The sequence below is a fragment of the Cottoperca gobio genome, chromosome 8, assembly GCF_900634415.1.
Source record: "Cottoperca gobio chromosome 8, fCotGob3.1, whole genome shotgun sequence".
NCBI classification, from domain to species: Eukaryota; Metazoa; Chordata; class Actinopteri; order Perciformes; family Bovichtidae; genus Cottoperca; species Cottoperca gobio.
In genome coordinates, this window is record NC_041362.1 from 9,726,906 (window position 1) to 9,739,903 (window position 12,998).

Below are 12,998 nucleotides of genomic sequence, written 5' to 3' on the forward strand. Positions count from 1 at the left end.
CGGAGCTTCTTGAAAACACATTTTTACTGTATTTCAAAGTAACATGACATCTGTTGTGAGGATTGAAAGATGAGAGAAACCTCAACTCCAAGATGCAGTCCTCCAGTGTGCAGTCCGTCGCAGACTGAATATTTGGAGTTGGATGGATTGTAGTTAAAAAGGCGAGAGTTCAAGTGAAATGATTCTCTGTGGTTCCTATGTGAGCGTCCCAGCGCTGTTCGTCCTTTTAAACCACTTCAGGGCGTTTTGAGCCGTCACACCTGCCCAGGCCTCTCCTCTGCGAGCCATCCTGCTTCAGGTCTCACCTCCTGACCGTCGGTCAAGATCCACAAGTCCCAGAGAGGAGTGTCAGGATAGCTTGTCTATATTGGCTAAGAAACGCTGGGCCCACCATTCATCCAGATCTATGGGCACGAAGTCTGAAAAGATCAGATCAACTTTGCTTTAGTTATGCTCGTCATTACTATAGGACACTTAAAACATTCAATCACAAATAAATATTACATTTTAATTTATTTATTATCTCAGCACAAATAACACTAGTGTAGAAATAGAACGAGACATGACTTCATGCTAAGTGGACTTTGTTTGACCGGAAGTGTTATGGTGCAGTGTTGTCGCCCTCTAGTGGTTAAAGTGAGAAACTGCATCATTACGTTAAATTTGTGGCCAACAAACTGGTTATTTATATTAGTAAAGTAATCTTAAAATGTAAAACTCAGCATAACTACAACATTAGTGTTAACAGCTGTTTTAGTAAGTTTTCTGGTGTGGAGCTCATTTAGCTGACGCTTTTGTCCAAAGCGACTTACAATAAGTGCAAACAATCATGAGGACATTGTCAAAATAAAGTAAACCAAAGCAAACAAATCAAGAACTGTTTTCTTTGATTTGTAGTTGTCACATTTACAGATTTAAACGCAACGTAATACATATATTTATAATTATTTCAGACATCAAGGATATCGCGAATGCTTACTGCCGTCTCGTGGTCACAATGAGGAGCTGCAACATGCATGTCTATCAAGCTAGCGTAAATACAGTCATAGTAGCATGCTACTACTTCCGGTACATATTTTCAAAAACAAGGTAAACATTTGACATTTTTTAAAGACATACTATATAGATATACAATAGTGTTTCAGTGACATTCCTGTACATAATACTATAAAGAAATACACAAATTAATGAATACATAGGCCAAATTAAGTGAAACAAAATAGCCATTCAGCAGATTTATCAAGCAAGGAAAACAACAGTACAGTCTCAATTTTTATTATCTGCATATTAAAAAAATAATCCAAAATGGAACATTACATAACGCATGGAAATTCCCTCTGATCTTCTCCCATGTATTGTAAGTTATGTGTGCATGTAACAAATATTTCTAAATGAGTACAAGTATGTATGCATGTATGTATGCATGTATGAATGAGAGACAGGCCTGTGACCTCTGCTTCCTTCCAGCTGGAAGGATCACAAGCAGGTCCACTAAACCTTGGCTGGCTGTCATAAACCAATACAACCTACTGTCCATGTTACAGTTGGGCTGTGGGCTGTTATAAGAGACTAAACTAATTAGAAAGTCAGGTACTACTTCAAACAAACATCCCAGAAACACCCGTTTCACACATCCTGTAAACCTTGATGTTTATACATAAACATATTTGTTCATGAAAATGTCAATTAGTTCAGCCTTAACCAGTAAAATGCAAATTAATTCCTTGAAGACATGAGCTGGGGGAGGACAGTGAGGAGGGGGGGGGGGGGAGGAGAGGCTGGAGTGTACTCACTGTTCACGTGTGGGCTGGGAATGGTTTCTTTATAGTGGACTGCTCCCTGGGCTTCCTCTGGATCCTGCTGCACCACCTCCTGCCAGGCTGAAAACACAACAACTCAGTCAGAATAAAAATAGAAATACAATAGAACAGAAAGACTTTATTGTCATTTTATAGAAAACAAACGAATTTAGGAGCGTGATCAAATCACCACAAAAACATCTTTAGAAAAAAAAATATCCACAGCCGACAACACAGGTTCAAAGATAAATAAATACAATTAATAATACGTCATTTTGCACTACAATAAATGCAATCATTGTAATAGTATGAATGCAATTATACTACATACATTAAGTCGACGCTTGAAGAAATCACATTGAGACGGGCATTTTTCATTGTTTTGTGAGGTTTCATAGACCATTAATCATAAATAATCTGAAGAAGCAGATGAATAGATATGCAGTTATTATTACAGCTAAAATAAGCATCATCTGCAGCCTCAGCTGTGTAATCAACGACAGAGCCTGTCCACGAGCCAGGATTTAACACAATTAAATCTACATTTTAATAAATAATAATAATCTGAAACCAAGGATATGGTATTAAGAATGTAATAAATGGTTCAAAGTTCAAATCTACTGCAATCTGGTGTCACACCCGCTGTGTCAAACAAGTAAAGTCCACAAGTGCAACTGCTTCAAAGGCCTGCCACTCCTGGCACACATTTGTATTTAAAAAAATGCAGCATGTGGACTGGTCACATGTAGTGTGTGAGTGTGTGTGTGTGTGTGTGTGTGTGTTTGTTTATCTCTGGTAGCTGCCTTCAGGTCATGACTTTCAGAAAACGCAAATGGTTAAGCATATCATGTAGAGGTATTTCAGAGAGTCAAAGAGAATGAATCAACCCTGAACAGCTCTCTCTCTCCCTCTCTCAACAGGGGGGGTGGGGGCTTCTTTGTGTCCTTGTCCACTCGAAGACAAGGTTACTGAAGTTGTTTATGAGCTGCTGTGGCTGAATTTCAACGGCAGCTACTATCAGGACACAGAAAGTAAGAACAGCCGAGCCAAATGAAGTCTCCCGGACACTGAATTAGCCTGTGAATGTTAAAAAGAAGCGCTCTGTAGTTTCACCCAGACCCAACTAAACCTTTCATCCTGTCAGATGTCTTTGTTGCCTTTTCTCAACGCAGACAAAAAGACTTTCCCCCCCCTGAGTGGCTGGTGGGTGTTAGTTAGAGCCCCAAAAAATGCTGTTTCCTTCAGCACATGCACCCGCGTGGGTCATACGTAGCATATGCGGGTGTGGGAGCATTTTTCTGCTAGGTGCCTATCATGGCTATCAGTGTCAGAGCAGCTGTGTGGGTGAGGCCTGGGAGGGAGGGGTTAACACTTCATTCAAACACTTGATAGTAAAACAATGCATTTCACAAAACAGCCAACAAGGGACGAGAGTCTGGATACCGTGAGACAACAAAAAGTGTCGTCTCATCTTCTCGTATTTCCAGTACTGGCTGTTCATTCATGTCCTTACCATCATAGACAAATTTGACGTTTTCCTCGTGCGCGGGCGTAAAGCTCTCTTCCTGCTGGTGGTCTGCAGGGAGAGCGGGAGCAGGGTGATGGTACTTCTTACCGTTTGGACGGTTGAAAACTATCTTGGGTGCAGGAAGGCTGATGGGTATAAGGAGGAAAAACAACATGTCACAAAGTAGCCTAATATATTCTGCAAATGTTGCATATCCATCTGACAACAGTGTCAGACTTTGTCTCTAAATGTAAGCATAGTTGGGTGAGTGAGAGTCAGAGATTGCAACAGCTGAATCAAGGGCCATGTGCCACCTTGACTTCCCTCAAGGTCGCATGCACACACGTGCACACACTCACACATGCAGGTTTAAAGGCGTGAACACAGCAGGCAGACTGAGCCTGGGGAAGCCACAGTGTGTAGGTGTGCTATAAATCATTCAGGCTGATTGAACAAACACTGCTTGTCTCATGCTGATGACGTCCACTGCTGCCAGGACAAAGCTTTAACCAACACAGTCAATCTCCTAAATTAGCCAAATCTTCCAGCACAGACACACAACAGGGAGCGTTATGGTGGATTGTCATTACCAGGAACTGTCTCTCCAAAACATGCACACTTACTCAGGCATACTCCAGGAAGTTTGTTTGTGCTTGAAGTCGTTTATTTTGTTGTCAAGCTGCTGAGTAGGCCCTAATAAATAACAGAGAATTCACATTTTACTTAAAAACAAAAAGAAACACTTGAATACAAGACGAATGTCTGCTGGATCTCTGAACGTGAGCAAGTTAAGTTCAGGGTCTCACCTGTCCGTCGCTGGGTGGCCAGTTTGCTGGGACCTCTTGTGATTGTGTACATCGTGCGCAGGAAAAGTCACCTGTAAACTTTGAAGTAAGAAGAAGTCCAGGTGGAGCAAGCCTACTTCAAGTAAAGGCACTTTAAGTTGAACACATTCCAACAGGATCTGTCGATGTATTGAAAAAAAAACTCTTTTGATGTGAGAAGTTAGTCCTCTCCTCAGCTGATCAGGGAGAATTCTCACAAGGCGACAGTTTGAAGGAAACGCAAATCCACGCAGGAGCAGACGTGAGACTACACAGGCGGTTTTGTAACACCGAAGAAAAAAACAAAACCATGCGCCGTGCTCCTCTCCGAGTAAGACCAGCAGCCGGGGCGCATCTCATCCACCAACCCTCCCCTTTCACCTGCCTTCCCCCAGTCCACACAATAAAACGTAACTTTAGTGCTGAAGTGTCCTGCAATGCCACAATGTCACATAACCTGGACCAGCGGCTGTCATTCATAAGACATTGGACGCACACCGTCAAAGCGACGTCCCTACACGCCTCCCTTGGCGCTTTAAAGAGACAGTGTCCCCGAATTGTAAGAAATCTGTATCTGTGACTTGAGTCCACGCACGCACGCGCGCACACACACGCGCGCGCACACACACACGCACACACACACACGCGTCCACAGAGGCAGGCTGTGTGTCCTGCTCCTCCGTGGCGATGACGGATGTGAATGTGCAAAATAAAAAATAAAGATTTATTTTAAAAAAATTGGTTTATCTACAGACAATTTCGCGACCCCCCTGCAGTACCCGCTGTTGAAGACATATGGAGTAGAGGTGAACGATTTATAAAGAAGTATCTCATTTGCGATTATTTTTGACTTTGATTCATAATATCGGAGTTAATTCTTTACAATGTTTTCCCAGAGATAATACTTTTATTTTTTTATTTCCAATCTTGATTGAAGATATGCTTTATCACCGGCGCACAATGTATTTTAGACGGTGGAGGGGCATCTCATACACTCTCTGGAGACCCCCCCAGATGATGCATCAGGAGACACCAGGGGCTTTATTGTGGCATCCCATCCAAGTCCAGCAGCAAACTTTATCTGTATATACTGTAAATGTTATATCGTTTATAATATTTTTCTGTTTATAATAATTCAATCATTCATTTCCATTCATTGATAGATAATTTTCTAATTAAATAATCCCTTTTCTAAATTAATATGTACTAAATAAATTCTTCTCGAACCTTGAAATCAATTAATCAATCATTTGCTAAGTTTTCATTCATTTTCATTTATAGTTCATGTAAATTAAATACACAGTATATTCATCATTGTAATATGAAGTATACATTATCGAAACAATCGCCACAATCTATGTAAAATCTAAATCAACATTTACAACTCTTAGGTTTGAAAGTTAAGGTGTTAAAAGTTCCACTTTCAAAGGCTAACTTAGGCCGGATGGCGGCAGCCAAGCTGCATCATACAGCATCTTAAAATAGCTAGCTTAACTAGCATCGCTGCTAACGTCCCGTAACTTAACCTATCATTTTAGCGAAAATGTTGTGTTTTAAGGTCCTTTCATTTTATAACATTTGTGTCGTTAGCTATTCGAGCTGATTGAAACCCAATACTTACATTTAAAAGTATATCAAAAATTAATTTGTAGTTCTAAACATATTTAGGGTGTTTTAGTCACTTAGCCACGCACCACACGCATTCAGTGTTGCCAACTTGGCAACTTTCTCGCTAAATCTAGCGACTTTCCAAACCCTCTTGGTGACCTTTTTTGGTCAAAAGCTACTAGCGTTATTGAAGACTTTTCTGGTGTTTTGGAGACTCAGACTTATCGTTCTGCAGTTACTGTCCTCAACGAGCTGCCGTGAATTTTTTTTTATTAAAACATAATATATATATTTTAATTAATATATTATTTTATATATATATATATATATATATATATATATATATATATATATATATATATATATATATATAACATTTATATCAGAGCTGTCAATATATCAGATTTTCATTACATAATTATCGTGGCAAAAAGACTTCACCATAACTATATAATCGCAATATAAATAAGCAACAGTTGTATAAGATGTCAAGGAAATCGTTTGTATTTCCTTCAAAGTTGTCTTTCTCGAGAACTTTCCTCAGTAAACCTTTCTCTTCCTGCTGCTTAGGAGAAAATATAAAAAAGATATAGCGCATGCTGCTTGGGCTTTGGTGGGTGGTTAAATCATCTTTACTGCTCACCCTGGAAAAGGGTTTGACGTGTCAGGAGAGAGAAGTATGAATATTAATGTTTGCTGTGCTGTAGTTATTACACCTGGTATTTGCTCAAGAGCAGATTTAGTTGACTGAATACATATATTTAATAACACAGTTATCAGGAAGTACATACCGTTTATACAGACTATTATGTAAATATGAGTATCATCAGTTAGTTTAAGAGAAGACATCATCACCCCATTTACTGGAGATCTGATCTGGATAAGAAGCAGAATCTGCCTCACAAGAAGAAAAGGTCACTTTGCTGCCTGGCAAAAGCACTCTTCAGGTGGATCGAATGTAAGTATCCAGATAAACACATGTTTTACCAGGTGGGCTGGAATCATCCAAGCATCCCTGATACATAATTGGCAGTATGGTTTGTCCTTTTTTTATTTCCTGAATGATACAAAAAACATCAAATATTTGCCCAGAATTGGTGCAGATACCCCTAAAGAGCCTCCGTGGTTTCTGTGCTACTTATTCATACATGTGTTAATAGTCTGTGTTTTTATTTTAGTAGTTGGACCATGTTCACTGATGTACAGAGTTGTTCACCCTCAAGCTTCTTCACCAGCTACTTTCTGCTTTATTCTTCCATCACTGCACAGCAGAAATTAATCTCTTGTGTTTTAGAAACTCCACATACAGCAGATGTGCAATAAATATACCTGCCAATAGTTTCTGCCACTGAGCCACTGGAGGGAGAATGTCCCCGGTCCTGTCACACATGACCAGAGCGGACAAGGTTACGCAACCTCATCAAATCCATGATGCGTCCTACATCACTCCGGTGGCTCAGATCTTTATGTGAAAATTAATCTTGTATTGGCTTTTATTTATGTTTTAAACCTGTCTGCAGAAGCCTGTTATCCTCAGCCCAGAGTAATGACCATCTATATACAACACAGTAAATGTAATGTAAATGGGGGGTGGATGTGAATGTGCAAAATTATATATATAAAAAAAGAATATATATAATTTATATTTTTTTTATTAAAAGAAAATTGCTTTATCTACAGACAATTTTGCGACCCCCCTGCAGTACCCCCTGTTGAAGACCTATGGTTTAACATAAACAAAACAAATGAAATGCTGTCAGAGGAGTTCAACTTGTAGAATGACAATTTATTCATTTTAGTGCTCCACGTGGACCCCATCTGCTCAACGGCCGTGTGTTTACAGTACACACAGGTGAGCTCAGGTGCACAATGCAATCACATACAGTACACACAACCATGTTTACAATGCAACCAAGCTTTACTTTATACTGACTGAGAGGAAGTCAAACTAAAAGATGGGTTCAAAGGCCATTCACACAACTGAACAAAAAGAAAAGTCTTACATACGGATAATAATTTAGGATCTTTATTTAAAAATGCATTATTGACTTCAATTAGTTTTGCAAACTGGATATACATTCTAAAGATTTATTTCAACTAGTGACTTAGCGACCCTATGATGATTAATCTCTGAATAGAATATAAGACATTCTCAACACTACAGGAATAAATCTCTGAGAAACAAGTGTTTTTTAACAAGTCACTAAAATGATGTTGTTAGCCTTTGAACTAAAAATAATCCCTAAGATTCTGATATTATTTACAGTCCATATCTATAAATGAGACTATTTTCAGGCAAAACTATATAAATGTTAAAATATTTTTATACAAATAAATAGCTCGTACACTGCAGGGCTCCAACGTTCACTTATTTATTGCACCGAGGTGACATTTTGAGCACAACTGCTCTTAATAAGTATTTCTCCATGATCACAAAAAGGAGTTTTCCTTCTCTTATGATTCATAATGGAGGGTCTTTAAGACTTTACATCATACAAATATTTTGGCGTTTATGTGGACTCATCTCTGCCTTGATACCTACACTCACCCACCACGGGTGTGTCAGGATTCAATGGCGCATTTACTTTCACTCAAGGATGAAGTCTTTCGAGAGAATACAATCAGACACTATTTTAATTCAATGTTTCTTGTGTATTTGTGCAGCTGTGGCACTTAATGATAAAAGTTTCTGAAAAATCAAACAATCAAGTATCATCATGTCAGAATATTAACAAGAGATATTCTAGAGTTCATTATTAAATACATATCACGAGAGCAGGCTTTGATATAATGCCAATATATCTACAACTATGTACACTGATGTCTCTTTAAAGCCTCTGAAAGATCAGCACAGAAGGTAGAAAAGATCTTTAAAGTAGCCTAATCCTAATCCCTGGTCCAGGAGAGTTAGAGGTATTTCGGCTGGTCGTACGATAAAGACAAGGTAGTATACAGCTGAGTCTTAATGGTTTAATGTGTCTGTAGATTTAAAGGGAAACTACCTGTATGCCAGCTACAGGTAATGATGTTTTCTTACCTCTACATCAAATCTATGTAAATCTATAAACCACGGATTGTTCGATTGCCACTCTAACCTAGTTAGCACCAGATTTCTAGCTTCTTTCCACCATATAATTAACATCCCTTCACATATTTCAGTATTTTATGTTCTTTTAAAAGGAGAATAAACTGGGAAATGTAGTCATTATGGTAATTATGTAGTCTTTAGTCTAACTAAGGCGTTTCCAATTTCTAATTTGGTCATTAAGAAGCTGCACAATGTTATCTTTTACAAGTTAGAAACACTTAAGATCTTAATCATCCCTGTGTGTGTGTGTGTGTGTGTGTGTGTGTGTGTGTGTGTGTGTGTGTGTGTGTGTGTGTGTGTGTGTGTGTGTGTGATCCTTCAGTAATGAGGTTCACAATCTTCCAGCAGACTGTCAGTGATGTAGCCAATCTTCAGCATGTTCTGGTAGTAGTCTTTCTCCGCGGCAGTGTTGACAGTCCAGCCCACCACCTCCACGCCTCGCTCTGCCCAGTACTGAACGTAGTCCCTAAATTAAAGAAGGAACGAGGAAGAAAATTAAATAGAGCTCTGTAAATAAGGAACAATACACACAATGCATGTACATTAGTGAGCCCCTTAAATAAAGCAGTGTCTACTTCTGACTCAGGAAGGGGTTTGATAACATTTTATCGAATTCAAACCCAGTTTTGAATTGATCTATCATTTCAGAATCATTTTTAATCTCTTATTGAATCGTATTAACCTTTCAACTCAAAGATGTCTAATCACCTTTTGTTGGCAAAGAAAATGTAACGAACAGCATAGAGAGAGATTCTTAAATTGTGGAGAGGAGTCACCACTCTGTTGGTCCTCATTAAACTACAAAAACACGCAGTGAATGAACAAAAACAGGACATAAGACACCAAAATCATGCATTTTTCCTTCTCTGTTTAATTGGAAGTATTTTTAGAGATGTGAATTGGTGAATGTATGAAGTCATTTACAAGGAAAAAAAAGGCCAAATTTAGAAGAAAGACAGAAAAAGTAAACTCAAATTTCTGTAGCAGATGTGTTTTTATTCTAAGTGATCCTGATAATCATCCTTTGACCCCTCAGATTGATGTTAGGAGCCCGTGGGGGGCTTTGCAATTTGGTGACTTTGCACGTTTCAGCAGTTTAAGTTTTTATTCATCATTTCCTATAAGCCTTGGCAGACATCCTGCCACTGATTTTGTAACTAAGCATCAATGCGTTACAAAAAACCTTGCCTAGTGAGGCTCATCCTGCCTTTGTGCAGATCATATGCGTACAAGAAAAGATTCCTATAACCATCTCGTGGGACATTCTTAAACCCTGTGGCTTGCACACAGCTCTGCGGCTGTGCTTTGTAACCATACAACTAATTAAATGTCACCTACAGTGAGATGAAGTCTTTCTGCACGAAGATGGCAGAGACACCACAGAGTTTCCACAGTATGTGGTGGTGGGCCCAGTCCAACAAGACATCCAGAACCCCCAACCACAGCTGACCCGATGTCGACAGGGACCGTGGAGTGCCGTCTCCGAAGCGGCTCAGTCTCCAGGGGCGGTGTATGAGAGCCGTGACCACGTTGGGGTCAGTCTGACGCATCTACGGGCCGCAAGAGGTCAGAAGTCAACAGAATGTGATCAAACTTAGAAGGAGCTTCTGGCTCTTCAGTCAGAAACATCTCATCGTCTCATCATAGTTTACTTTTGCAACAAACCAGAAGGCCATCACATATTTAGGTTTTTAGCTACACAGATGCGATGAATATTACAGTTGTGTGGTTGTGCCAGTGACAATAAATAAACAAGGAAGTCAGTATGTAAAGAAATATAGCTAGGACAAAACAAACTGTCATTCAAATACCTCAGACAAATCTCTCAACATGGAAAAAGCTTTCTAAATGTTGTTTGTTACCTTGTAGATTACTTTGGGTTCAAATGAAGAAACAATGCTGGAATTGTAAAGGACAGGGAACTGCTTATACATCTCATGAAGCACTGATGCAGCCTAGAAAAGAGGAACACAACAAGAGGAGAAATGATCAACAGAACACTATCTAACTGTTTAATAATAAACTGGCTTATTTAAAGAGATCACAGAGTAGGTCAAAAAGGAGGCAATCTGAGTGAGCCTCTTGGCTAGGAGACTGATTGAATTGTACAGACAGACAGCTGTAACGTCTCCTCATTGAGTATCTCTGCGGGCTACCGCCAGCTGACACCATTAATCCAAATATGTATGTATCCATATATAGAGTCTTTTATATTCCGTACCTTATCAGGTTGATCTTTGACATCAAAGAAGATGGTGAGCTGGTGTCTGAGGCATTCCTCCACTGCTTCCTGCAGAGTTGGGACCTTCTCTTCACTGAACTTGTCCCTGGAGAAGAAATCAATCACGGTAGGTTTTTAAGGCAGAACTGAGGTAACTGTTCTTAGTTCTTGGACACACTGTCCTTAGTCTCTTTATCGACGCTTTAAATCACACTGGTAGAAATGATATAACATGCAGCATACTTCAGCCTGTGACGAGCAGCAGCATCTAGTCTCTTAAGTTGGACCAACTGCAGTTTGCTAATTGGTCCAGTGCCGTTGGTGGTGCGGTCCACCGTCTCATCATGCATCAGTACAGGCACTCCATCGGCTGTGAAACCCAGGTCCAGCTCCACACCAGTTGCCCCGTTCCTACTGGCCTAAAGCGGGACATCACAGGGGGACAAGAAGATTTAATTTAATCAACAGTAACGATATATCCTCCATATCTCTGAGCAGTGTGCATGTTCTCCAGTGATACAGACACATGCAAAGTACAGTAGAGGTGAACTGAATGAGTGTGTGTAACGCCAAAGATAAAAAGGGTAGAGACATCAATGCATCTAAATGGAGCGAGTTGATTTTTAGTTGCCTCTATGACACACAGTAGACAGACTTCACATTTAAAAAGGGAGGCTGCTCCAGTTTTAGGCAAGACAACAATCTCTTGATGATGCAACACCCCAGTAACGTATGTTTGAGCCTCATTCTGTGTAGCCCTTCCCTTTTATAGTAAATGGTCAGAACAATGTTTCACTCATTTCCACGTTTGACTTGTAAAGACAGAGCAGAATTTATTATGTAATCTGTTGTACCACATTCAATAGCTGAGGATAAGTAGGCGAATGGATCAACATATGTAAGAAGAAGCTCAACAATAGCTTGTTAGAATAAAAGGATCTCATCCAGAGGTAAAGGAAAGGGACATATTGAGAGGTTTGAGTAAGAGTAGTGCATAGGATGCTCACTGTGCATGTAGGACAGTTATGAGATACCACAAAAACAGCTGACTCAGCACCATCAGTGTGTAAAAAAACCCAGAAAGACTGAGGGAATAAATGATTTACAAGTGCGTGAGTGATTGTAGACTGAAGATGGCATCAATTCATTTTCAAGGGTACATTACACTACAAAGAGCACAATGATCCACTGATCTGATAACAACCTAACCAGGTAGCCTCCCCGAGCATTCAGAATAGCAGATGGTGGTGGCTTGCTTACACTACAAAATGGGAAGTCACGACATGCAAAGCCTAAGCAGCCTATACATAACATTATTATAACACCTAATGTAACTGCCTGCAGTATAAATATAGCGCATTATTCATTTGAGGGTAGATATATGTAGCCTACATTACTATAGCCCAGTACTTTTTGCTCTATTACACATGCACGGATCTATATTTCCATCTAAAACAGATGACTGATGCATGTCACCTCTCTGATCGCAGCCAAGGTGTTCTCCGGAGCGTCGTGGCTGCCTCCGCGGTGCGCCACCACCGAGACGCCGCCTGATGGAGCCCTGGGCCGGAGGACGCGGCCGGCCTGCTCCACTGGCACCGAAGGAAACCGGAACATTACCATGAAGACGTAGAGGAAAGCGGTGAGGAGAGAGGCCCCCGTGGCGCTCCGTGTCCCCAACACCACAAGCAGAAACAACGCTGAGAAATACACCACCTCATCTCCGATCTGCAGCATCTTGAACGGTATTAACGTTACGATCGGTCCGATCAGGGTGAAGTAGTCGTTTAGAAAGATGCCATGAATAAAGCTCTGCTGACAGCACTCACATGGTGCAGAATCAGAAAGCAGATCACACACACAGATCACAGAGAACCAGCAGTTTCACTTCGTGATGGTGCAGAGGATGGATAGGAGCTGAGAGGTAGCGGCACATTTATTCTTCAATGTC

General features: G+C 40.2%; 2 protein-coding genes across 3 annotated transcripts; both read right to left on the bottom strand.

Annotated features, from left to right (window-relative positions):
• Positions 1-6: 6 nt before the first annotated feature.
• Positions 7-4,607, bottom strand: LOC115012511 (MAPK regulated corepressor interacting protein 2-like). 2 transcript variants are annotated; one of them, XM_029438159.1, is made up of 5 exons: positions 4,113-4,607; positions 3,930-3,999; positions 3,313-3,452; positions 1,794-1,880; positions 7-419 (listed from the first exon to the last, which is right to left on the bottom strand). In XM_029438159.1, the coding sequence occupies exons 1-5, from the start codon at positions 4,162-4,164 to the stop codon at positions 349-351; spliced, it is 420 nt and encodes a 139-aa protein (XP_029294019.1). In that variant the 5' UTR covers positions 4,165-4,607; the 3' UTR covers positions 7-348. The 2 variants fall into 2 exon arrangements, with proteins under 2 accessions (XP_029294019.1, XP_029294020.1); XM_029438160.1 differs by lacking the exons at positions 3,930-3,999; positions 4,113-4,607 and adding an exon at positions 3,666-3,808.
• A 2,896-nt stretch (positions 4,608-7,503) lies between these two features.
• LOC115011778 (glycerophosphodiester phosphodiesterase 1-like) lies at positions 7,504-12,971 on the bottom strand. The gene is made up of 6 exons (XM_029437010.1): positions 12,524-12,971; positions 11,291-11,466; positions 11,048-11,153; positions 10,689-10,781; positions 10,165-10,376; positions 7,504-9,292 (listed from the first exon to the last, which is right to left on the bottom strand). The coding sequence occupies exons 1-6, from the start codon at positions 12,782-12,784 to the stop codon at positions 9,145-9,147; spliced, it is 996 nt and encodes a 331-aa protein (XP_029292870.1). The 5' UTR covers positions 12,785-12,971; the 3' UTR covers positions 7,504-9,144.
• Between the last annotated feature and the right edge of the window lie 27 nt (positions 12,972-12,998).

What these genes read in the sequence shown, in the direction of transcription:
- LOC115012511 (XM_029438159.1), bottom strand. Translation starts at nt 4,164, where the DNA reads ATGTACACAATCACAAGAGGTCCCAGCAAACTGGCCACCCAGCGACGG. An exon ending in GGCCACCCAGCGACGGACAG is followed by an intron (nt 4,000 to 4,112) that starts GTGAGACCCTGA and finishes GTTATTTATTAG; the next exon opens with GGCCTACTCAGCAGCTTGAC. An exon ending in ACTTCCTGGAGTATGCCTGA is followed by an intron (nt 3,453 to 3,929) that starts GTAAGTGTGCAT and finishes TATACCCATCAG; the next exon opens with CCTTCCTGCACCCAAGATAG.
- LOC115011778 (XM_029437010.1), bottom strand. Translation starts at nt 12,784, where the DNA reads ATGCTGCAGATCGGAGATGAGGTGGTGTATTTCTCAGCGTTGTTTCTG. An exon ending in CCTTGGCTGCGATCAGAGAG is followed by an intron (nt 11,467 to 12,523) that starts GTGACATGCATC and finishes GTCCCGCTTTAG; the next exon opens with GCCAGTAGGAACGGGGCAAC. An exon ending in GCTGCTCGTCACAGGCTGAA is followed by an intron (nt 11,154 to 11,290) that starts GTATGCTGCATG and finishes TTTCTTCTCCAG; the next exon opens with GGACAAGTTCAGTGAAGAGA.